Source organism: Phyllostomus discolor, chromosome 7, assembly GCF_004126475.2.
Source record: "Phyllostomus discolor isolate MPI-MPIP mPhyDis1 chromosome 7, mPhyDis1.pri.v3, whole genome shotgun sequence".
In the NCBI taxonomy this organism is placed as follows: Eukaryota; Metazoa; Chordata; class Mammalia; order Chiroptera; family Phyllostomidae; genus Phyllostomus; species Phyllostomus discolor.
This window is the reverse complement of record NC_040909.2, coordinates 110509764-110528535: the sequence shown is the minus strand read 5'-3', so window position 1 is coordinate 110528535 and position 18772 is coordinate 110509764. Positions and strand designations below refer to the sequence as shown.

At 40.0% G+C, this 18772-nt stretch overlaps 2 protein-coding genes and 1 long non-coding RNA gene across 4 annotated transcripts in view; 1 reads left to right on the top strand and 2 right to left on the bottom strand.

The window, feature by feature from the left end:
* The window catches only part of POP1 (POP1 homolog, ribonuclease P/MRP subunit), a 32093-nt gene extending 31235 nt beyond the window's left edge, over positions 1–858 (bottom strand). The window contains exon 1 of one of the 2 annotated variants that reach the window (XM_028533903.2): positions 749–858. The gene's annotated coding sequence lies outside the window, so the exon portion shown is untranslated. The remainder of the gene's footprint in view (positions 1–748) is intronic. The other variant, XM_036031285.1, reaches the window with a different exon arrangement.
* A 99-nt stretch (positions 859–957) lies between these two features.
* On the top strand, positions 958–14067 carry RIDA (reactive intermediate imine deaminase A homolog). Its single transcript, XM_028534002.2, has 6 exons — positions 958–1106; positions 9408–9513; positions 11175–11229; positions 11459–11527; positions 12743–12798; positions 13581–14067. The coding sequence occupies exons 1-6, from the start codon at positions 1042–1044 to the stop codon at positions 13641–13643; spliced, it is 414 nt and encodes a 137-aa protein (XP_028389803.1). The 5' UTR covers positions 958–1041; the 3' UTR covers positions 13644–14067.
* LOC118501739 lies at positions 2057–2882 on the bottom strand. Its single transcript, XR_004904389.1, has 2 exons — positions 2655–2882; positions 2057–2407 (listed from the first exon to the last, which is right to left on the bottom strand). It is a non-coding gene; the product is annotated as an uncharacterized LOC118501739 (long non-coding RNA).
* Positions 14068–18772: the final 4705 nt, after the last annotated feature.

Here is an 18772-nt window from a genome sequence, read left to right as displayed (position 1 = left end):
CGATCTTCCTTTTTGAAATCAGATCCCAGTCACTAAGGGTCCAATTCAGGTCAAAGGGGAAGGAATAAAGACCTCTAAAAGCTCCAGAAGCACCAGAGAAGGGAGCAAGGGAGGGGCTGGAAGGTAGAAAACGCTCCGATGGTGCGGTCGTCCCCAGAACGACCCATCTTATTGCTTTAAGGCAGCGATTTTCAACCCGAGCGACACAAGAATTTTTTAAACATGCAATACCTGATTTTTTAGACAGGGGCACTGACCTCTTTTGACTTAGATCGTCAAACAGCAGATTGTCAAATAAAGAAATGACAGCAGACAACACAACAGCCGTCCGGCATGAATCAATCAAAATTATACTTATTTTTGTCAGGCAAAAAAGATAATATATTTTTGGTGTGCCACAGAATTTTAGTAATTAGGTTATGTGTGCCATGAGATGAAAAAGGTTGAAAAATGGCTGCGTTACGGCATAAGTGGGGGTGGGAAAGACAAGCCCAGTCCAAGAATGGCCTCCCTCGGGTATGGCAATATAGCAAAAAGAAACACTGAAGGAGGTGGACAGCAGGGGCCAAAGGAGGGGCGGGGCGGCCAGAAAGCCCAGGAGCTGGAAACAAGGGAAAAAGAGGATAGAGGGGGGCAACAGGGTCTGAGAGAGAGAGATGATTGGGGTGAGGGGCGCAGTGCGCGGAAACCAAGTTGGGGGCCGACACATACACACTCCCCTAGTGAACATCAGCCCCTCACGACCTACCTGTCTGACACTCTGCGGGGGAAAGCTAGGGCTTCCCAGGGCAGAATGACAAGATCCTGCCACAGTCCCCTCCAAAACGACGTGCGCTGCAAGTGAGCTGAAGGGCGCCTGCGCCAGTGCGGCCTCTGCCTCCACGTGGCCGGGACCCGCGCAAAGACTACAAGTCCCAGAATGCTGTAGAACCGCCCCCACCACGCGTTTCTGTAAAGACTGCCTAGGGCAGGTTGGGACGCGGGAGGTGCTAGTGTACGGGATCCTTCTCGCCCAGGGGCCTGAAGAGAAGAGTTTTGGCCATGGCGTCCTTAATCAGAAAAATAATCAGCACCACGAAAGCCCCAGCGGCCATAGGTCCCTACAGGTAACTGGGCATGAGTAGCGCGGGTGGACCCCAGGCGTGCGAGGTCTAGCTCGGGACTGACCCCCGGGATCAGAGCTGGGGTGGGCTTCAGGATTCATCCGCCAACGTCATCAAACATGCGAGGAAAGCTAACCCGAGAAAGGGGACAACGCACCCGAATACCCACAGTGAGTTAGTGAGATAGGATGTAGACCCTGCGCTCCCAGGGATTTTGCTCGGCCTGGGGGTGTCGGGCTATGTAGCCAGCCAGAAAAGTTCCTCTGGTTAGAAGTGGTCTGCTTTTGAACTTTTTTCTCCGTTTTTTTAGGGGTGGGCAGTGGAGCTTTCTTGAGCTATAATTCACATACACTCAAAATCCAGCCCTTTGAAGTGTACAATTCTGCAATTTTCACTGTAGTTCAGCCACAGCCGTTCTGTAACCTCCGAACATTTTATTACGCCGTCCACCTCTTCCCCCAACCCCAGGCCACCGCCAATCTCCCGTGCCTCTCTATGGATTTGCCTGTTCCGGACTTTTCCTGTAGTAAATGGAATTCTACAATATGTGGTGCTTGGTAATTGACTTCTTTCACTTAGCACAACAATTTTCAATCTTTTTCATCTCATGGCACACAAAAACTGATTACTAAAATTCTGCAGCACACCAAAAATACAGTTTTTGCCAATCTGACAGAAAAAAAATAGGTGTAATTTATTCATTCACACCAGACGGCTGTTGTTATGTTGGCTGTCGTCACTTTTTTATTTGACAATCTAAGGGAAAGGAGGTCAGTACCCCTGATTAAATAGTCAGATATTGCATGTTTTTTAAAATTCTTGCAGCACACTAGTTGAAAATTACTGACTTAGCATAGTATTTGGCTAACCCTCTTTTCACTCAGAGGAGTAAATCCCATCCACAGGTGTTAGCAAATCTCTGCACACTACTCAAGACACAAGTTTTTACAGCCCGTATATATGTGTTTTGTGATTATTAATTCATTTGCTCATGCTTATTTCCCTCTAACAAAGTCCAATACAAATCATAATGAAGATCATTTCTAAGATTGTTGCACATGCTCAAGCTAAATATATGCATCCTGGCCAGAGCATCTATCCTATGTACATTTCCACTTTGTTGAAAGTGCTGCTATATAGAAAAGTTAATTCCTTTTTAAAAATATTTTAAGATGTCTCAGCTTTAAAACTATTGAATCTTATATGTATTCTTGTATACTTTTATTTTCCTAATGTAATTTTTGTTTTTAATTCTTCCCTAAAATATATCCTGTAACCTTTTTCTATTTTGCCTTTTTAAAATACTCTATAGTGCCCTGGCTGGTGTGGCTCAGTGGATTGAATGCTGGCCTGTGAACCAAGGGATTGCTGGTTCGATTCCTAGTCAGGGTGCATGCCTAGGTTGCAGGCCAGGTCCCAAGTGGGGGGCAAGTGAAAGGCAACCACACATTGATGTTTCCCCCTTTCTCTCTCCCTTCCCCTCTCTCTAAAATAAATAAGATCTAACAAAAAGAGAAGAGCATTAAAAAAGAAAGTAATAAAATAAAATACTCTATAGTGTCTGTTTACTGTTAAAAGAACGACAGCTGGAACCCTTGAACTATGACAGACATGTATTGAGTACCTACCACCTGCCAAGCACTTCAAGGGGTACAAAAATGTATAAGAAATCAAAAAAGAAACATTTTAATTTAGTGCTTGCTATGGCAGGCACTATGAGAACCACCTTCTTTAAATACCATGCCCATTTTACAGGAAGAAAACTGAAGTTCAGAATGAACTTCTGTTAAGTGAAAGGGACAGAGCTTGTTTGAACAGGGCCTGGCTCCCTCCTCTACACCACAGTGACATGAAAAATAGCACTTATATGTGGCAGAACAGTAATTGTTATAGTAGGGTTAGAAGTAAAATGCAAAGGGCGTGAGGGGTTACCGGAGGTGGGGAGTGGGGATGGCAAAAGAGGAAAAGAAATTGATAACTTGGGGGAGAGGATGAAAAAGATTTAGGAAGGCTCTTCGTGAGAGGTAGTCCTTGATTTGGCTTTTGAAGGTTGAATCTGCCACTTACAATAGTGTTGTAAAGTTTGACCTTTAAAATATAGTTCACCCTTGAAAACCATGGGTTGGCTCTAGCTGGTGTGGTTCAGTGGATTGAGTGCCGACCTACAAACCAAGGGTCACCAGTTTGATTCCTAGTCAAAACACATGTTTAGGTTGCGGGCCAGGTCCCCAGTAGGGGGCACGTGACAGGCAACCACAAATTGGTGTTTCCCTCCCTCTCTTTCTCCTTCCCTTCCTCTCTCTAAAAATAAATAAGCAAATCTTTAAAGGAAAAAGAAAAACATGGGTTGAACTGCGTGGGTCCACTAATACGCAGCTTTTTTTCAATACTGTAAATATATTTTCCTTATGATTTGCCTAATAACCTTTTCTCTAGCTTACTTTATTGTAGGAATACAGTATATAGTACATACACAAAATAGGTGTCAATCATCAGTTATCAGCAAGGCTTCTTTCGGAAAACAGTAGGCTATTAGTAAAGTTTTTGGGAAGTCGAAAGTTACACATGGATTTTCTGCTTTTGTGGGGGTGGATGCCCTGTCTTCTGCGTTGTTCAAGGGTCAACTGTACTTTGTTAAGGACTTCAACAGGAAGTCGTGGGGTGAAGGGCATTCCACACAGAAGGAATGACTTGAGGCCTAGAGGTAAAATATAAAGATTTTCAGAAGGAAGTATTGGTAATCTGAGTACCAGTTTTACTCTTTTTTTTTTCATTCGCCAAATCTGTGTACTACCTTTATTTTAATTTACTTAACACTTTCTTTGAGATGGCTCACTTGAACAGATTTAAAAAGGAAACTTTACAACAGTACTTTAAACAGAAACCCACCCAATAGAAGGCAACAGTGAAAAAAAAAAACCCTCGCCCTGGCTGGCGTAGCTCAGTGGATTGAGTGCGGGCTGGGAACCAAAGTGTCCCAGGTTCGATTCCCAGCCAGGGTACATTCCTGGGTTGCAGGCCATAACCCTCAGCAACCCCACATTGATATTTCTCTTTCTCTTTCTCTCTCTCTCTCTCTCTCTCTCCCCCTCCCTCCCTCCCTCCCCTCTCTAAAAATAAGTAAATAAAATCTTAAGAAAAAAACCCTCAAATAAATAATTATTAAATTCTAGCTAGATCCTGCAGTTGGTTCAGAACCCAAGGCCTGTGCTCTCTTTGTTAAAAGTGATAGGTTTCTTTGGCATGTTTTCTAAAAATGATTATTTTTCTCCATGTAATCAGAGGATTGAAGCCCTCATCGCTAACATCTATTGATGCTTACTCAGCCTTAGGCACTGTTCTAAGTGCTTTGTATGCAGTTGCTATTCCAGTCCCCACTTTTGAGATGATGAAAGAATTGAAAGGGGATCGTTTCCTTACTGTGGTTCAACGTTGGTGTATGACGCACACTTTGAGAAACACTGGTTAGGAGTTGGACTTTGAATTCTTTTGTTTTGCCTCTTGCTAAAAATTAGCTTTTAGCAAAGTCTGGATTGTTATGGCTTCCAATGATGAACTGAAAGAGTATAAACTTTATTTTGTATGCAGTAAGAAGCCATCAAATGGTTTTGAAGCAGAAGTGATCAGATCTCTTTTAGGAAGAGAATTCTGATAGTATTTGAGAAGACATTAAGAATAGTTAAGGGAGCATTACAATAAAACTAAAAATCAGTGATTTTTTTACTTCTTCTGCCCGGTGGTCTTACCTCAGAACAAAAGTGACCCTTAACAAAAGCAAAGTGATTACAGAGCCTGGAGCATACACCTGCCTCGATTATGTAGTTTGTTAAAGAAAGCAAGCATGAGAGTAATATCCCTAGTTGACTCAGAGGTAGGGCTCAACTATCATTGTAGTTAAAGGTGCAAGCACAAAAGAAGGCAACTGTTATGTGAATATGCCAGCATGACAAGGGGAAACCATCAGCTTTGTTGTGGGGAGACTTCAGGACATCGTGCCTCTTGTGCGTGCCTCTTGTGCTTTTCTGTATCCAAAGGGGATACAAAGCCACTAGCAGTGGTACTAATTTTCAATATTCTGTGAAGAAAGAAACACATTCCAACTACCTACTGATACCCTGATAGAATGAATTAGACATTTTATAACCACTTGGGAACAATTGTTTTTTGTGTGCATGGAGTTTGTAGTTAGTCCACTTTTGAGAATTCTGGGTCTTTTCCAGGAGGAGTTCACATGTGTTGAACTTTCAGTCCCTGGCATGGGAATGGACGGGGTGTTGTCACTAATTAGCTAATCAGCTCAGCACATTTCAGGGACACCCAGGACAGAACCTTGAGAGATTTCCACATCACGTTGCTATTATGTTGCTTTCCATTTCCCTGGCACACCATGCAGATAGTCATACAAATTTGAAGTGATAGTCCATGTGGCATAAATTATGATGTGAGAATTATTACTAGGATGTTTTTGAAGAGTGTTACTACCCCTTGACCTGGAAGCAGAATGATATATTTTAAGTTTTCTGGAACCTAATCACTGGGCTATGGCTAGTAGGATTCTTATGCTCAGGAAGAGTCAACTATTCAATTATTTTTGTGAACAATCTCTATTAATGTACAAGAGTTAACTCACTTAGCTCAGATACTGTCAGAGTTCCAGGAGTTCCTTTTCATGGTAACAAAAAAAATTTTTTTGACCAGTGATAATGCATATGGGCTTGCACTATGGGGAGAGTTAAAGGTACTTTCAAAGGGCCACGAGTAGCCAATTCTACACAGAACAGTTAATAGAAGGTGTTAGCTGATGGTACAGTTCGACCTGAGACAAGCTGACACATTAACAACTTCAACAGTTATCTGTTTGTGGGCTAGGGTGAAAGCCAGATGGTGGAGAAGAATTCCTCGAGTTTCTAAGTCCTGTTTACCAAGTTTAAAGTTACCCTCTCCAGTTCTCCAAAACTGACACTAAAAGCCAGTAGGTCTTCCAAAACAGATACTTTATTAACAGCCAGAGTTGTTTACGCTACTAAGTGGTTAGAGAGCAAACCATCAATGAGAAGCTATTATGTTCCCACTGTGTGTAGGGAATCACCTAGGCCCGGCACAGCTGAGACAGCAAGACACTGCCCCTGCCTCCAGGGACTTTGCAGTCTGGCACACCCCGGGAGCTCTATCATGAACAGAGCTCTGTCACATGAGGCAGCGTCCTGTGCCCGGTGTAAGAGGCTCCACCAGAGGACCTCATGGGTTACACATATATGGAAAAGAGAACTTCAAATCCTTTGGTGGACTAAGCAGACCATTAATCAGTAAGGATTTAGCTCTCTGAACACATTATACATTTCAACTAACATTTATAATAGCACTCTGGAAATCCGAGATGGAGAAATAAACCTTGTTTCAGAAGTCTTTGATTCCAGTAGAAAATAACTCTTATTTTCAAGACTCTTTTACTTTGTTTTCTCCTCCTACTAAACACATTTTAAATGGTAAATCTGAAAAGACCAAAAGGAAGATTCCTAAGTGTCAGGAACAAACAAAATCAAATCAGCCTAAAGAATGAGCCGATGTGTGAAGCCCATGAGATCTAAGACCTGGGTACAGGCCTTAGGAGCCGGGGTTCTAAATTCCCACGTAGAAATAGAAGATGATGCCTCAGGTGTATACGTTTGAGGTACTGGAAGGAGACACCTAGAAGAGCGATAGTGAGAAGCCAATGAAAAGAGGATTAGAAAACTGTATCCACGACCCTGTCAAAGCAGGAGGGAAGTGTGCTCTGTGCCCTGAGCCTCGTGTTGAACAGTGTGCAGAGCACAGCAAAGGCAAAAAGAAGAGATCGCCTAGAAAGCCAAGGCATCACTGACAGCAGACATCACATCAGCAATAACCAGGGCCAGGGGGCCATGCAGAAATCTTCCAAGTGCTGGAAAAACTAACTTCTAATTCTGAATCCAGCTAAAATTTCTATTTTAAAAGTGAGGGCAAAATAGACATTTTTTCTCAAAATCAAAAAATTTGTTAGAAAAAAAATTCTAAGTCCCTGCTAGGGGAAAAAAATACTAAAAATATACCTCAATAAGGAGTGTGTGGAACAAAAAAAAATCATGTAAGTAAATCTAAATAAGCCCTGACTGTAAAAAAAACTAAAAATATACAGAGATGGGGGCTAGGGGGATGGGAAAGAGGTAAAGTGAAAACACAATAGGACTAAAATAATAGAAATAACAAGGGGAGAGCTGAGTTTTAACTAAAGTCCCTCTTGTACTACTTAGAGGAAGCTGGATAAACTTGGAAATTTAGGGCAAATGTGTATGTAAAGATGCAAGAGTAATTACTAAATTAGTAATAACTAAATTAGAATATAAGTTTCCTTATTTCCAAACCAGAAGTTTAGGAAATAAGGAAAACTGAAAACTTCAGAAGTCAGAAAAGGAGGAGGAAAAATCAAAGCATGAGACATAGGAAATTTGAGAATAAGATAACAGGTAATTCTTAAGTATATGGATAAATGCATTAATGTAAACAGATTAAACTCTTCCAATTTAAAAAGGATGCTTAGATTAGAAGGTACATTGCATTTAAAAGAAACAAAATTAATTCCACGAAAATCCACTTAAGTTGGAAGGGTGCTCCTGTTTCTCTTGAATAAAGTGCTGGAACAGGAAGAATGGTTTTTAACATGCCAGTGGCTTTACCAGTCCAGTAAGCTGCCGCAGCATCTGAACCCCCTGACTGATGAAGTTACGTGAGCAGCAGGTGGAATCCGAATGCACCAGTGCATTGACACTTGTTCTTTGGAGAACCAGTGAACTTCTCTGCAACAGAAAACAGCTTTATACTCTACTCCCATTTCTCAAGAGAAGCCTTAACAAGGCAGTGATTCAAGGAATAAAGTGTGACTTTTATGACCTTGTTCAAAACTTCTTTCATGAGTTTTGGCACACAGTCTGTGATGCTAATGTGAAGGCAGTGATTCATAGCGACCAATGCAGCTTCTTCCTTCAAAGCAGCAAAACCAGATGTGTTACCAGGTACTGCAACAGTTTAAACAGCAGGCCACTTTTCACTGTTTTATCTCTCCATGGTCTTCACAGTTTCCAAAATGGGTTCACAAAACAAGAGTTTTTAAAAAGATTGTATTTATTTTTAGAGAGAGGAAGGAAGGGAGAAAGAGGAGAGAAACATCTATTGGTTCCCTCTTACATGCCCCCATCCGAGGACCTGACCCAAACCCCAGACACGTGCCTTGACTGGGAGCTGAACTGGTAACCTTCCGGTTTGTGGGATGGTGCCCAACCTGCTGAGCCACACCATTCAGGGCAAAACAAGAATTCTTGATGGCGTCAGCAGGCTTTTAAAGGATAAAATAAACTAGCTTCACTGAGAAACATCAGAATTTCATTTGGTTACATACTGAAAGAAAATGGCATGACTTTTCCTTTAAATCTTCTATTTGCAACACTACCAAAAAAAAATGGCAATAATTCTAGAAGAATAATGTCATCTGAAAGGAGCCTTCTCCTGGTCACAAACCATTCAGAGTTCAGAGAGCTTCACCAAGGCCTCTGATCATATTCATTTTGCTCACAAGATTTTGTAAAAATGAGGCTTTCATGTTGGAACGAAACCAAATTTAGGGAAGGTTCCAGCCTTTTCCAATTAAGCCACCTTCTCGTCAGAATGATTCACACTGTGCAGTGTGTTTTCTGGCTGGGTAGACTCAGAGGCTTCTCCAGCTTCGTTGGCTTCTGGCTTCTGTCAGCGAGAACCCTGCCAGACAGGAAAAAGCATGACTTCGTATCTCTCCCCACATACACAGTCTTCAGTGTGAGATCAAAGGATACACGAGTTTTGTCCCACTCTTTTTTATTGTGTTTTTAAAATATTTTTCCATTTAAACTAGACTGCATAAATACAGATGGCATGGTAAATTTGCCTTGATCTTATTATCAATGGGGAACTGATGGAGCTCCACATACGGCAACAGTGAAAACTGTGCGTAATCAAACTGGATACCCTTTATTAGCCCGTTTTTAGTGGGTTATTTTTCTTTGTATTACTGAGTTATAAGAGTTCTTTATGTATTCAGGATGCAAGGCCTTTGTTTTGCAGATATTTTCTCCCAGTCTGTGACTTGTGTTTTCATTTCCCCAAAGATGTTTTTCAGCAGGCAAGTTTTTAATTTTAATGAAGTCAGTTATCAGTGTTTAATATTACATTTTGTGCTTATTGTATCCATGCAAAGAAATCTAGCAGTGCAACTTATATTGATATTTTATCTGCACACTGCATCTCTGTCCGTTGCAGTCAAGCCGTGTTGGTGGACAGGACCGTTTACATCTCGGGACAGCTGGGCATGGACCCTTCGAGTGGACAGCTTGTGCCGGGAGGGGTGGCAGCAGAGGCTAAGCAGGCGAGTCACTTTCCACGTGTGAAGTTTTGTTCTGTGCTACGTTTTAACCTTGATGAGTATTAAAAATCCACTTGGCTGATTTGCTTTAAAGCGATTACCAGACAAATGCTTTTTAAGTTACTTATTGATTTCAGACAATTGTACGTCAGTAGAAAGTTAGAAATTTAATGAATTATTTAACAAACAAAAAAGACTGTTTTTTCCAAGGTGACTTTAAACCTGAATTATTGGATATTAACTAAACTTATTATGATAACCATTTTATGATATATACTTATGTCATATTATGTTATGTACCTAAAACTAATACAATGTTTTGTCTCACTAATACAATTATATCTCACTAAAAGGTGGGGAGAGGGGCTGAATCATTGAAATCAGATAACATCTTCCCACGTCCACGAGGATTGGAAGTTTATTTTCCGGGCCACCAACCTACCCAAACCACCTCACGACCACAAAAATGAAAGTCAACACCTGTTAGTGAGAGAGAAATACCAGGATTACATGCAGTGTGTTTTTCTAAATAAGACTGAGGAATACGATCTACCCCAATAAGTAGAGTTAAATGGTAATTTAGTGCATTCACCGAGTCATTTGGGATATCCAAAGACAGACAGTAACTTAAGTGTCCGCCCATAAGGAGCCAGGTAAATCATGTAATAAGTGCACTGCTTCTTGGCTTTCCCCCAGTGGGATGGGTCTGCCTGAAGCTGTGATGAGACGTTTTCTCCTTTTGTGCGTAAAAAGCCTGGGTTGAAATTGTTTCCTCAGTTCTGGAATGTGTGAAGTTCTCAGGGTCCAAGAAGATGAAACAGCAATAGTTTCTGGGGTTCTTAATGCGATACCATCAGTATGAGCCAGCAAGCAAGCATTAAAACATGCTTTCTTTTAAATAATATTTGATTTTAAAGAGTTCTTTTCCCTGTTTCTCAAAAAAAAAACCTGATATATATTAGTAAATTTTATTTATATAAATGTGTGTGTGTATGTGTATTTGGCAGTCTGGCCTTTGGAAAAACATAGTTTTTATCCTGTCCTTTTTTTTTCAATTCATTCTTCGTCTCAACTTTACTAGTCACATTATAATATCTGATGATATTTTTTCTTTAAAAAAATAACTTAAATAGATAATACATAGATAGGGCAAAAAACTCAAAAGCCACAACAAGCATATACAGTGAACAGATGTCTCCCACCCTTCCTCCCTCCGCCCTCCCCAGTTTCCCTCCCCAGTTGCTCCTTCTGTACAGTCAGCACGAGAACCAGTGGCACGTGCAGTCCAGAGACAGCGCCGACCCCACCATGCACGTGTCCTCAGTAAGGTTTTTTGAATGCCTGCATCCTCACACACACACACACACACACACACACACACTCGTGGTAACTTATTGTGCTTGCTACTCACGTCTTGATTTTATTTCATCATGTAACAATTTATGCTGTAGAGCTCTTCATGTTAATTTAGTTGTATGGATCTACTGCAATTTATTCCGTATTTATTTAGAGGTAGCCTAGAAAGAGTAGAATTTCCTAAAAAGGGAAACTTTTTCTGCAACATAAGCTGCTCATGGAGGTACTAGCGAAAGACGGTTTATTGAACTGAAGTAAAGCTGGACTGTAATGTCAGTGCCTCAGGCCTCCCTTGCCTTGGTTCACAGGCTCTCACCAACATGGGTGAAATTCTGAAGGCTGCGGGCTGCGACTTTACTAATGGTGAGCTCCTCGACACCGCTGCAATTTCCGCCTGATACTTCTTTGCTCTTTTTTTTTACATGGCATCTAGTAATAATGTCGTGCCATATCTTTGTTCCTTTTTAGAATAGTTTTAATTTCACTCCCATTTTAATCAAGACAGTCAGTCGTAGACCATACACTGTTTTTTAAGTCATGTTTTGGATCAGATCAAATAGCTAATCCTAATGACAATGTATGTGTCTTCTAGTGGTAAAAACAACTGTTTTGCTGGCTGACATAAATGACTTCAATACTGTCAATGAAATCTACAAACAGTGTAAGTAATTTGGCTTCAGTACCATTTTCTATTTTAAAGAGAAATCTATTATCTTTAATGAGTGTGCACTATGAACTAAGAGTGAGACGAGATGCTAAAGAAGTGGTCATAGATGTTACCCTAAAAGAACGCGTAGTCTGGTAAGACACACATAGTGTGCCTCCATGAGAAAGATCCAACACATGAATGTTGTATTCCCTAGAATAAGACATGATACCCCTACAAACCCATTTCCCTGCAGCTTAATCTTGTTACACCATTCTCAGGTTTTTACACCCTCCAAATATATATATATATGTATTTTAAAACAGATTGTATTATTGCTATGATATGGTCTATCCACCATCTCTCTTCCAGCGCTCTTAGAATCATTAGCTGGTTAGTTATTTAACATTTCCTTACGTGCAAAATGAAAATAAAACTTTAAAGCGTGTTGGAATGCTTAAATGAGCTAATACAACATATAAACACGTTAGAACAGATGCCGGTATGTTATAAGCACTCAGTAAATGTTCTCTCTGCCTATTAACATTGTTGTCTTAGTGGGGAAATGGGTGTCCCTGCCAACTGGCGAGATGAGACCAAGGTGTAGCATGAGCAAAGCATCATTACTTACTCCATCCTGAAGAAATGGCTAGGAAGCGGAAGTTAGCAGTGAGGCCGCCTGCCAGAACTGCTGAGGATGGGCAGCTGTTCCCTCTTTAGATCATTATTTTCTAAGGGTAACTTTAAAAACAAAATGCTTTTCATGTCAAACAAGATCGAAGTATCAGAGGATGTATTTTCTTTTTTTTTCCGGAAAGCTAAGACATTATAGAAAGTAGTAAATATATCACAGGAGTCTTATGGCAAAATATTTTATCAAGCAAACATGAATGTAAGCCTGTTTTTCTCAGTGTTGCGTATGTCTAAGAACTGAGAAATCTATGAAGTACTCACTTTCCAGAGTCTTTTTTTTTTAAGATTTTATTTATTTATTTTTAGGGAGGGAAGGGGGGGGAGAGAGAGAGAGAGAGAGAGAGAAACATCAATGTGCGGTTGCTGGGGGTTATGGCCTGCAACCCAGAAATGTACCCTGGCTGGGAATCGAACCTGGGACACTTTGGTTCCCAGCCCATGCTCAATCCACTGAGCTACGCCAGCCAGGCCAGAGTCTTGATTATGCGTTATTGAGTAATAATATGGATCTGAAAACTAAACATTTTTTAAATTTAGATTTCAAGAGTAATTTTCCTGCAAGAGCTGCTTACCAGGTTGCTGCTTTGCCCAGGGTAAGTACACTTTAAGATGAATAAAGTACACAATTTAAAATTTCTACATTGTTTTCTGAATGCAACATAGTAAGCAGTGTAGCGGGGAAATTTCTAAAAGGAAATTAAATAGTCCCAGCCCTCCAGGGACTTAAAATCTAAAAGGAAACACCTACTATTACATTCATGGGGAAAAAAATTAAGAAACTTAAGACATTTAAAAAGTTACTCTTAAAAATTCAGAAAATTAAAAATTAAGGCCACACATGAACACAGCAGAATCAGAGTACTTAAATTGTGGGAAAGAAGTAAAATAGCAGCTATTGTGTTTTGATGTTACTTAGAGCCTGTATACATGGAGCCAGGCTTGTGAGTGGTTATTTTAGTTCCTTTAGTTGGTGGTTACTTGAAATGATCAATACCATCAAACTTACGACGGTATTGGGTATAGAAGGAGCTCTGAACTTGGAATCACAAGATGTGGGTTTGAACCTCTACCATTTAGCTTTGTATCCTGGGACAGGTTAAATAACCTTTCTAAGCTGCAGTGTATCAGTCGGAATTGAGGAGAGAATACCTGTCTGTCAAATGGAGCTGCTGTGAGAATCACGTGATCTCACACACAAGAACATGATTAGCCTGGTAACCTGGCTGTCGTAGGTTCTTAGTGGATGTTTCCCTCTCCTATCCTTAAAAAGTTTAATGTTAAATATGCTGCATTGCTGTATGTTTTTAGTAGATATTATGGAGCTCATTAATTTTTTTAAAATGATCTCAACATTGCTTCCTTATTTTCCTCACAGGGAGGCCGTGTTGAGATCGAAGCCATCGCCATCCAGGGCCCTCTCACAACAGCTTCACTCTAAGCAGGCCGAGTGCTGTTTAGTCTGGAATCTTCATAATGTTTTTTAATTAACGTCTTAATTTTTATAATTGACGTTGGGAAGTGTACAACTGACTAAAATATCTGAAGTGTTATGGAAATATCATATAATAAGGGGAATGGAACATGAATTGAAAGTGAGATGACAAATCCAGTTACCGATACTATAAATTTCATTTATGCACTCAGATTACTGGATGTGAGGAAAAAGAGTATACCTACTTCAATTAAGTCCTTTTAATTTAATGTTGTGAAATATTCCATTCTCTTGTCAGACATATGATTCAACTTTTACTTGAGTAAATATAAAGATTTAAGTTTGAATGGTAGAGGTAAGGGAGAAGAAAGTGGACCAAAATTTTATATAACATTCTTCTAATGGCAATAAAATAGACATGCATCTTTTCCGTGGTGTGCTTCTGTCCACTTATTTTTAACAGTTTAATTTCTACACTAGAGCACATTACCTCGTTAAAGATGGGGGACCATGGAGGGACCTTAAAATGCCACCTGTTTTTTTCTCAAAACTTTTCTGACTTCATACATTTTTACGCTCTTGGAATCCGACTATATGTAGACATTTTGTTTGTTCTTTAAAGTCTTTTAACATTTTTAGACAGCTACTACATGACTACCTCCATGTGGTAGACTAAATTTGAGCACAAAATTATATAGATTGAAAAGTCAAAGTCTCTTTCAGCCACTCTCCATTCCACTTACCTCCCCGAAGAGAACCTCTGCTAGGACTTTCGAACATGACCAGCCGGTGGTTCTCTGCTTGTACACACCTGGTCGTCGAAATGCAGTTGTGGCTTGTTCACACAGATGGAGCTTTACTATGCATACAGGGGCGGGCAAAGGCAGGTTTACAGTCGTTCACATGGAAAGTAATACAATGATTAATCAATAATAACACAAGAATAAACTCTGTGTTTTGTACAGCCACAACTATAAACCCACTTTTGTGCCCCACCCTGTATTGTTCTATATATACTCTCTTGTGTCTTGAAGATCTTAAATACATACAGATCTTCCCATTTTTAAAACTATACCAGAGTGTTCTTTTGTGTTGGGTATACCTTAGGTGATTTAGGCATTTCTCCAAACAATTGGTTCTCAAAATTATGGTCATGTGCCACTTAACAAGGAGATGCATTCTGAGAAATGCACAGTTGGGTGATTCTGTCATTGTGCAAACATCACAGAGCACACTTACACAAACCTAGATGGAATACCGCACTGCACACCTAGGCTACCTGGTGTAGCCTGTTGGTGCGAGGCTACAAGCCTGTGCAGCATGCACAGCATGAGGGTAAATCAAGCACAAGAGAAACAATACATTCCAGACGTGAACACCAGGTATATCAGGTTGCTGCCAGTGTAACACAGCACACTGTTTTACAGCACATTTTTTGTAAGTAGAAAGCAAGTAATGACTAAAAAGTATAGATAACAAATACATAAACCAGTAACAGTCATTTGTTACCATTTTCAAGTGCTATGTCCTATATACGCTGTGCTATACTTGCATAGGACTGGAAGCACGGTAGGTGTATACACACCAGCATCACCACAAACGGGAGCAATTCATTGTCCCACAACCTGATGGCAGCTGTGACTTCACTAGGCAATGGAAATTTTTCAGCCCCATTAAATCAAATCACCTGGGACCACAGTGGTATATATGGGCTGCATTGACTAAAACATCACTGTGGGACACATGACATGTTACAGCAATACTGCCATAAGGTTCTCACACATACAGATAGCATCCTTACGTACACGTGCTTTTTCAGGTTATTTTAGAAATGTCATGCTACTTTGAAAAGCTCAATCAACTGAAACAATATTAAAAGCAGTCAAGAATGGATTGGGGAGTAATTCCAAGTGGGTTCTAGGCCCACGTCTTTCCACTTAGCTCTATAACCTTCAACTAGTTATTTAACCTCTATAAGCCCGTTTCCTGAGATAATAATTGTATCATCTCAAAGGGCTGTCATAAAAATTAAGGTGATATATCAGAAAAGTACTTAGTACTGTCTAGCATAGAACAAAGGCTCATAAAAACTATCACTATTAAGCAGTATTTAATAATTATAAGTCATCACATGGAATATTGGGCCAGGTCTAAGAGTTTGTGCTATTTATGTAAGTTTATTAAAAGATAAGTATGAGGTCTCTTGAGTAGGCAGGGTTGGGGAGTAGGGCGCTGTGAACTGACAGAATGAGATTAGATTCTGAAAACTTTTAGATATTTTTGCATGAAGCAATATAGTATAGCGGCTAAGGGCGTGGACTATAAAAGCCAAAACACAAATCCTGTTCCACCACTTTGGGCAAGTTACTTAAGCTCTCTGTTCCATTTCTCCGGTAACATGTCCCCTCTGTCTCATCTGTAAAATGGTGGTACTACCAGTACCTACCTTATAAAGACGTAAGGATTAAATAAGTTAATATGTATAAGGTACTTACAATAATGCCTGGCACATATTGATGATGATAGAAGGCTTTCTATTATTTGACAATAAAAAGAAATGAGCTATCGAGTCACAAAGAGACATGCATGTTGCACTGTGAAAGAAGTCAGTCTGAAAAGGCTACGTACTCCAACTAGTATAAGCAAGCAAGCAAAAAAAAAAAAAAAAATCCATAGACTCACATAACGGAGAAGTCCAGAGTACAGCTGACCTTAGGTGTGCGTGCTCCAGAAACCTCATGGCACCATCTGTCTCTTGGGGGAAGATGCCGCAGCTTCAGACACACAGACTACCAGGGTGCGAACCCCAGCAAAAGGGAATCACTTCCTGCCGTCTCTGGCAGGAGGGTCTCAGAGAAGCCTCTGACGCTGAGGGACTCAGAGAAGCAGTTCCGGTTAGGGTCCCATTCCTAAACCATGATTGTAGCCAGGAAATTAGGTAACTCTGTCTAGGCTGGGTGAAAGGGACATAGTTATAGATAGATCATGACTTCAAATGCAAGCCCTGAAGAGCTGGAAATAAAATGCTGGTACCCAGGTTAGCTGACTTGTCAGTGGCTGGGTTGGGATTTTGAATCCTCTCTCCACACTAAAGGAGAACCACTAGATTTTGTTATCTGTAAAAAGGAACACTTTTGCTAGCCTTTCAAACATACAGAAAGAGCTATCCCTTTGAAGTGTGTTATCATTACAGAAATGATCATGAGATGTCTAAAAACAGTCACCCGTATTTTCCTGCTGTGGTCATGTTCCCTGTCTTCCACAAGGTGAAGTTTGAAGAATACTTTTTTTCTGAAGGACACAATGAGAAGTAATTTCAGATGTTCCTGTAATAAACTCAGATTAAAAATATACTAAGAAAAGCTTTCAAACGTTGTATTATTTCTGTTTATTTAATCAAAATTGTAAATATGGAACCAGAAGTACAAAATAATGTTATAAGGATTTTGGCCATATTTTCCCCTACAGCCAATTATATTCAGTACTGAGGAAAGTTTCAAGATTACCTGAGAATAAAGAGCATCTGTCATCAACAAGTCTTTAGAGAGTGACGAATCTGTCCTGGGTCCTTTAGGGCACTGTCCTGCCCTCTGAAGAGCTTACAATCTTCAGCATTTGGTCAGCAATTCAAAAGTATTAAAAATAATGCCAAATAAAGTATTTACCTTTAGTGTTTTTTTCTTAAGATATCAAAAACTTATCAGCAATTGTTGTCAGCTAAGTGCCAATATAATTGGGCAGAGTCACTCTCTCTATAACACTAATCAATATTTACTATAAAGCAAGTTTTATTGGAACATTCTCCTTAACCTACTCACTCCAATAGGCTCCAGTGAGGCAGACCCAAAAGTGCTGTTCTCAGCAGTGCAATAGACAAAGTCCTGCTAATAGCTGTGCTTCGGCTAACTTGTTATTGCGACACTAAAAATAATAATCCCTCATATACATCAACATGGTTTTTGATGGAATTATATGTAATATTTAGATTTCACCTTTTAAGGTTTATATTTTCTGAAGTTTGTACCATGAACATGTACTCACTTTATACTAAGAAAAATTATCTTAATAATAAAGGAGCCCTTCTTTGCAATTACTACCTAAATAATCACTGTAGCCACACTTAAGTACTTAGATAAAAGTAGTGTTATTTTTGTCAAAAAGCTTTTTATTCAAATTGTGATATCCAGAAAACTTGAAGCAAACCCATACTGATCCACTAAATAACTACTAGTTGAAATAAACAGTTTTCCCTCACACTGAATTGGTTGCTTCTTCTATGTGCCCTGACAGGGGATCGAACCTGCAACCTTGGCATGTTCAGACGATGCTCCAACCAACTGGGCTACCTGGCCAGGGCCAACTACAGTTACTAAGAAAAATTTGAGAACTATCTATATTCTACAAGAAAAAAAAAGGCAGATGTCAAACCAAAACTAGTATCCCTTGGTGGTTTCTCAGAATTCTTTCTTCTAGAAACTGTTAAGGCTTGCAGATCTCCGTCCCCAACAGCTGACAGTGTAGCATGCTTATTCAGGCTGGTAGCACACCATTAAACTGAAAGGGCAACTCACATTCTTAGAATATGGACTGGTCCTTCTTCCACCTTCAGAAGTTAATAAAGTCTGGATTTGGTCTGGAGACTTATTTCATTAGGCACAGAAATGGTATTATTATTGTTAGCTTGCATTATCTCAAATATTGTCCAATAAGTTAGCTGAGTGGTATTTCTGAGGTAAAGCTAAAGGCCTACAATTTTACTCTGTGTGAATTAGTAATGCCAGGGAGTTCCCTAACTTTTGTTAATAGTAACAAAAATTCAAAAGAGCAATTCCACACCTACCCACGGCTCTCTGAAATTACACTGATTCTGTCTCTGCAGTTAAACCTTGAGATTATAACCAAATGCTCATTAACTTTATAAGCTCTGGGGAGGAGAGGAGCTGACAAAGTTTTAGATTAAAAGACAGCCTGTAAGTAAATGCTTTCAACTTCTCAGACACAGCCGTGCCTTGCTGTTTGGCTTGAGGAAAGACAGAGGAGAAGATCGTTCTCCTTTTACCTTACAGATGTGTGTGGACTATGTGAATGGTTTATGGTGGCATTTGTGGAACAATTCAGAATTAACTGCATCACCA

What these genes read in the sequence shown, in the direction of transcription:
- RIDA (XM_028534002.2), top strand. Translation starts at nt 1,042, where the DNA reads ATGGCGTCCTTAATCAGAAAAATAATCAGCACCACGAAAGCCCCAGCG. An exon ending in TGGCAGCAGAGGCTAAGCAG is followed by an intron (nt 9,514 to 11,174) that starts GCGAGTCACTTT and finishes CTTGGTTCACAG; the next exon opens with GCTCTCACCAACATGGGTGA. An exon ending in GGGCTGCGACTTTACTAATG is followed by an intron (nt 11,230 to 11,458) that starts GTGAGCTCCTCG and finishes TGTGTCTTCTAG; the next exon opens with TGGTAAAAACAACTGTTTTG.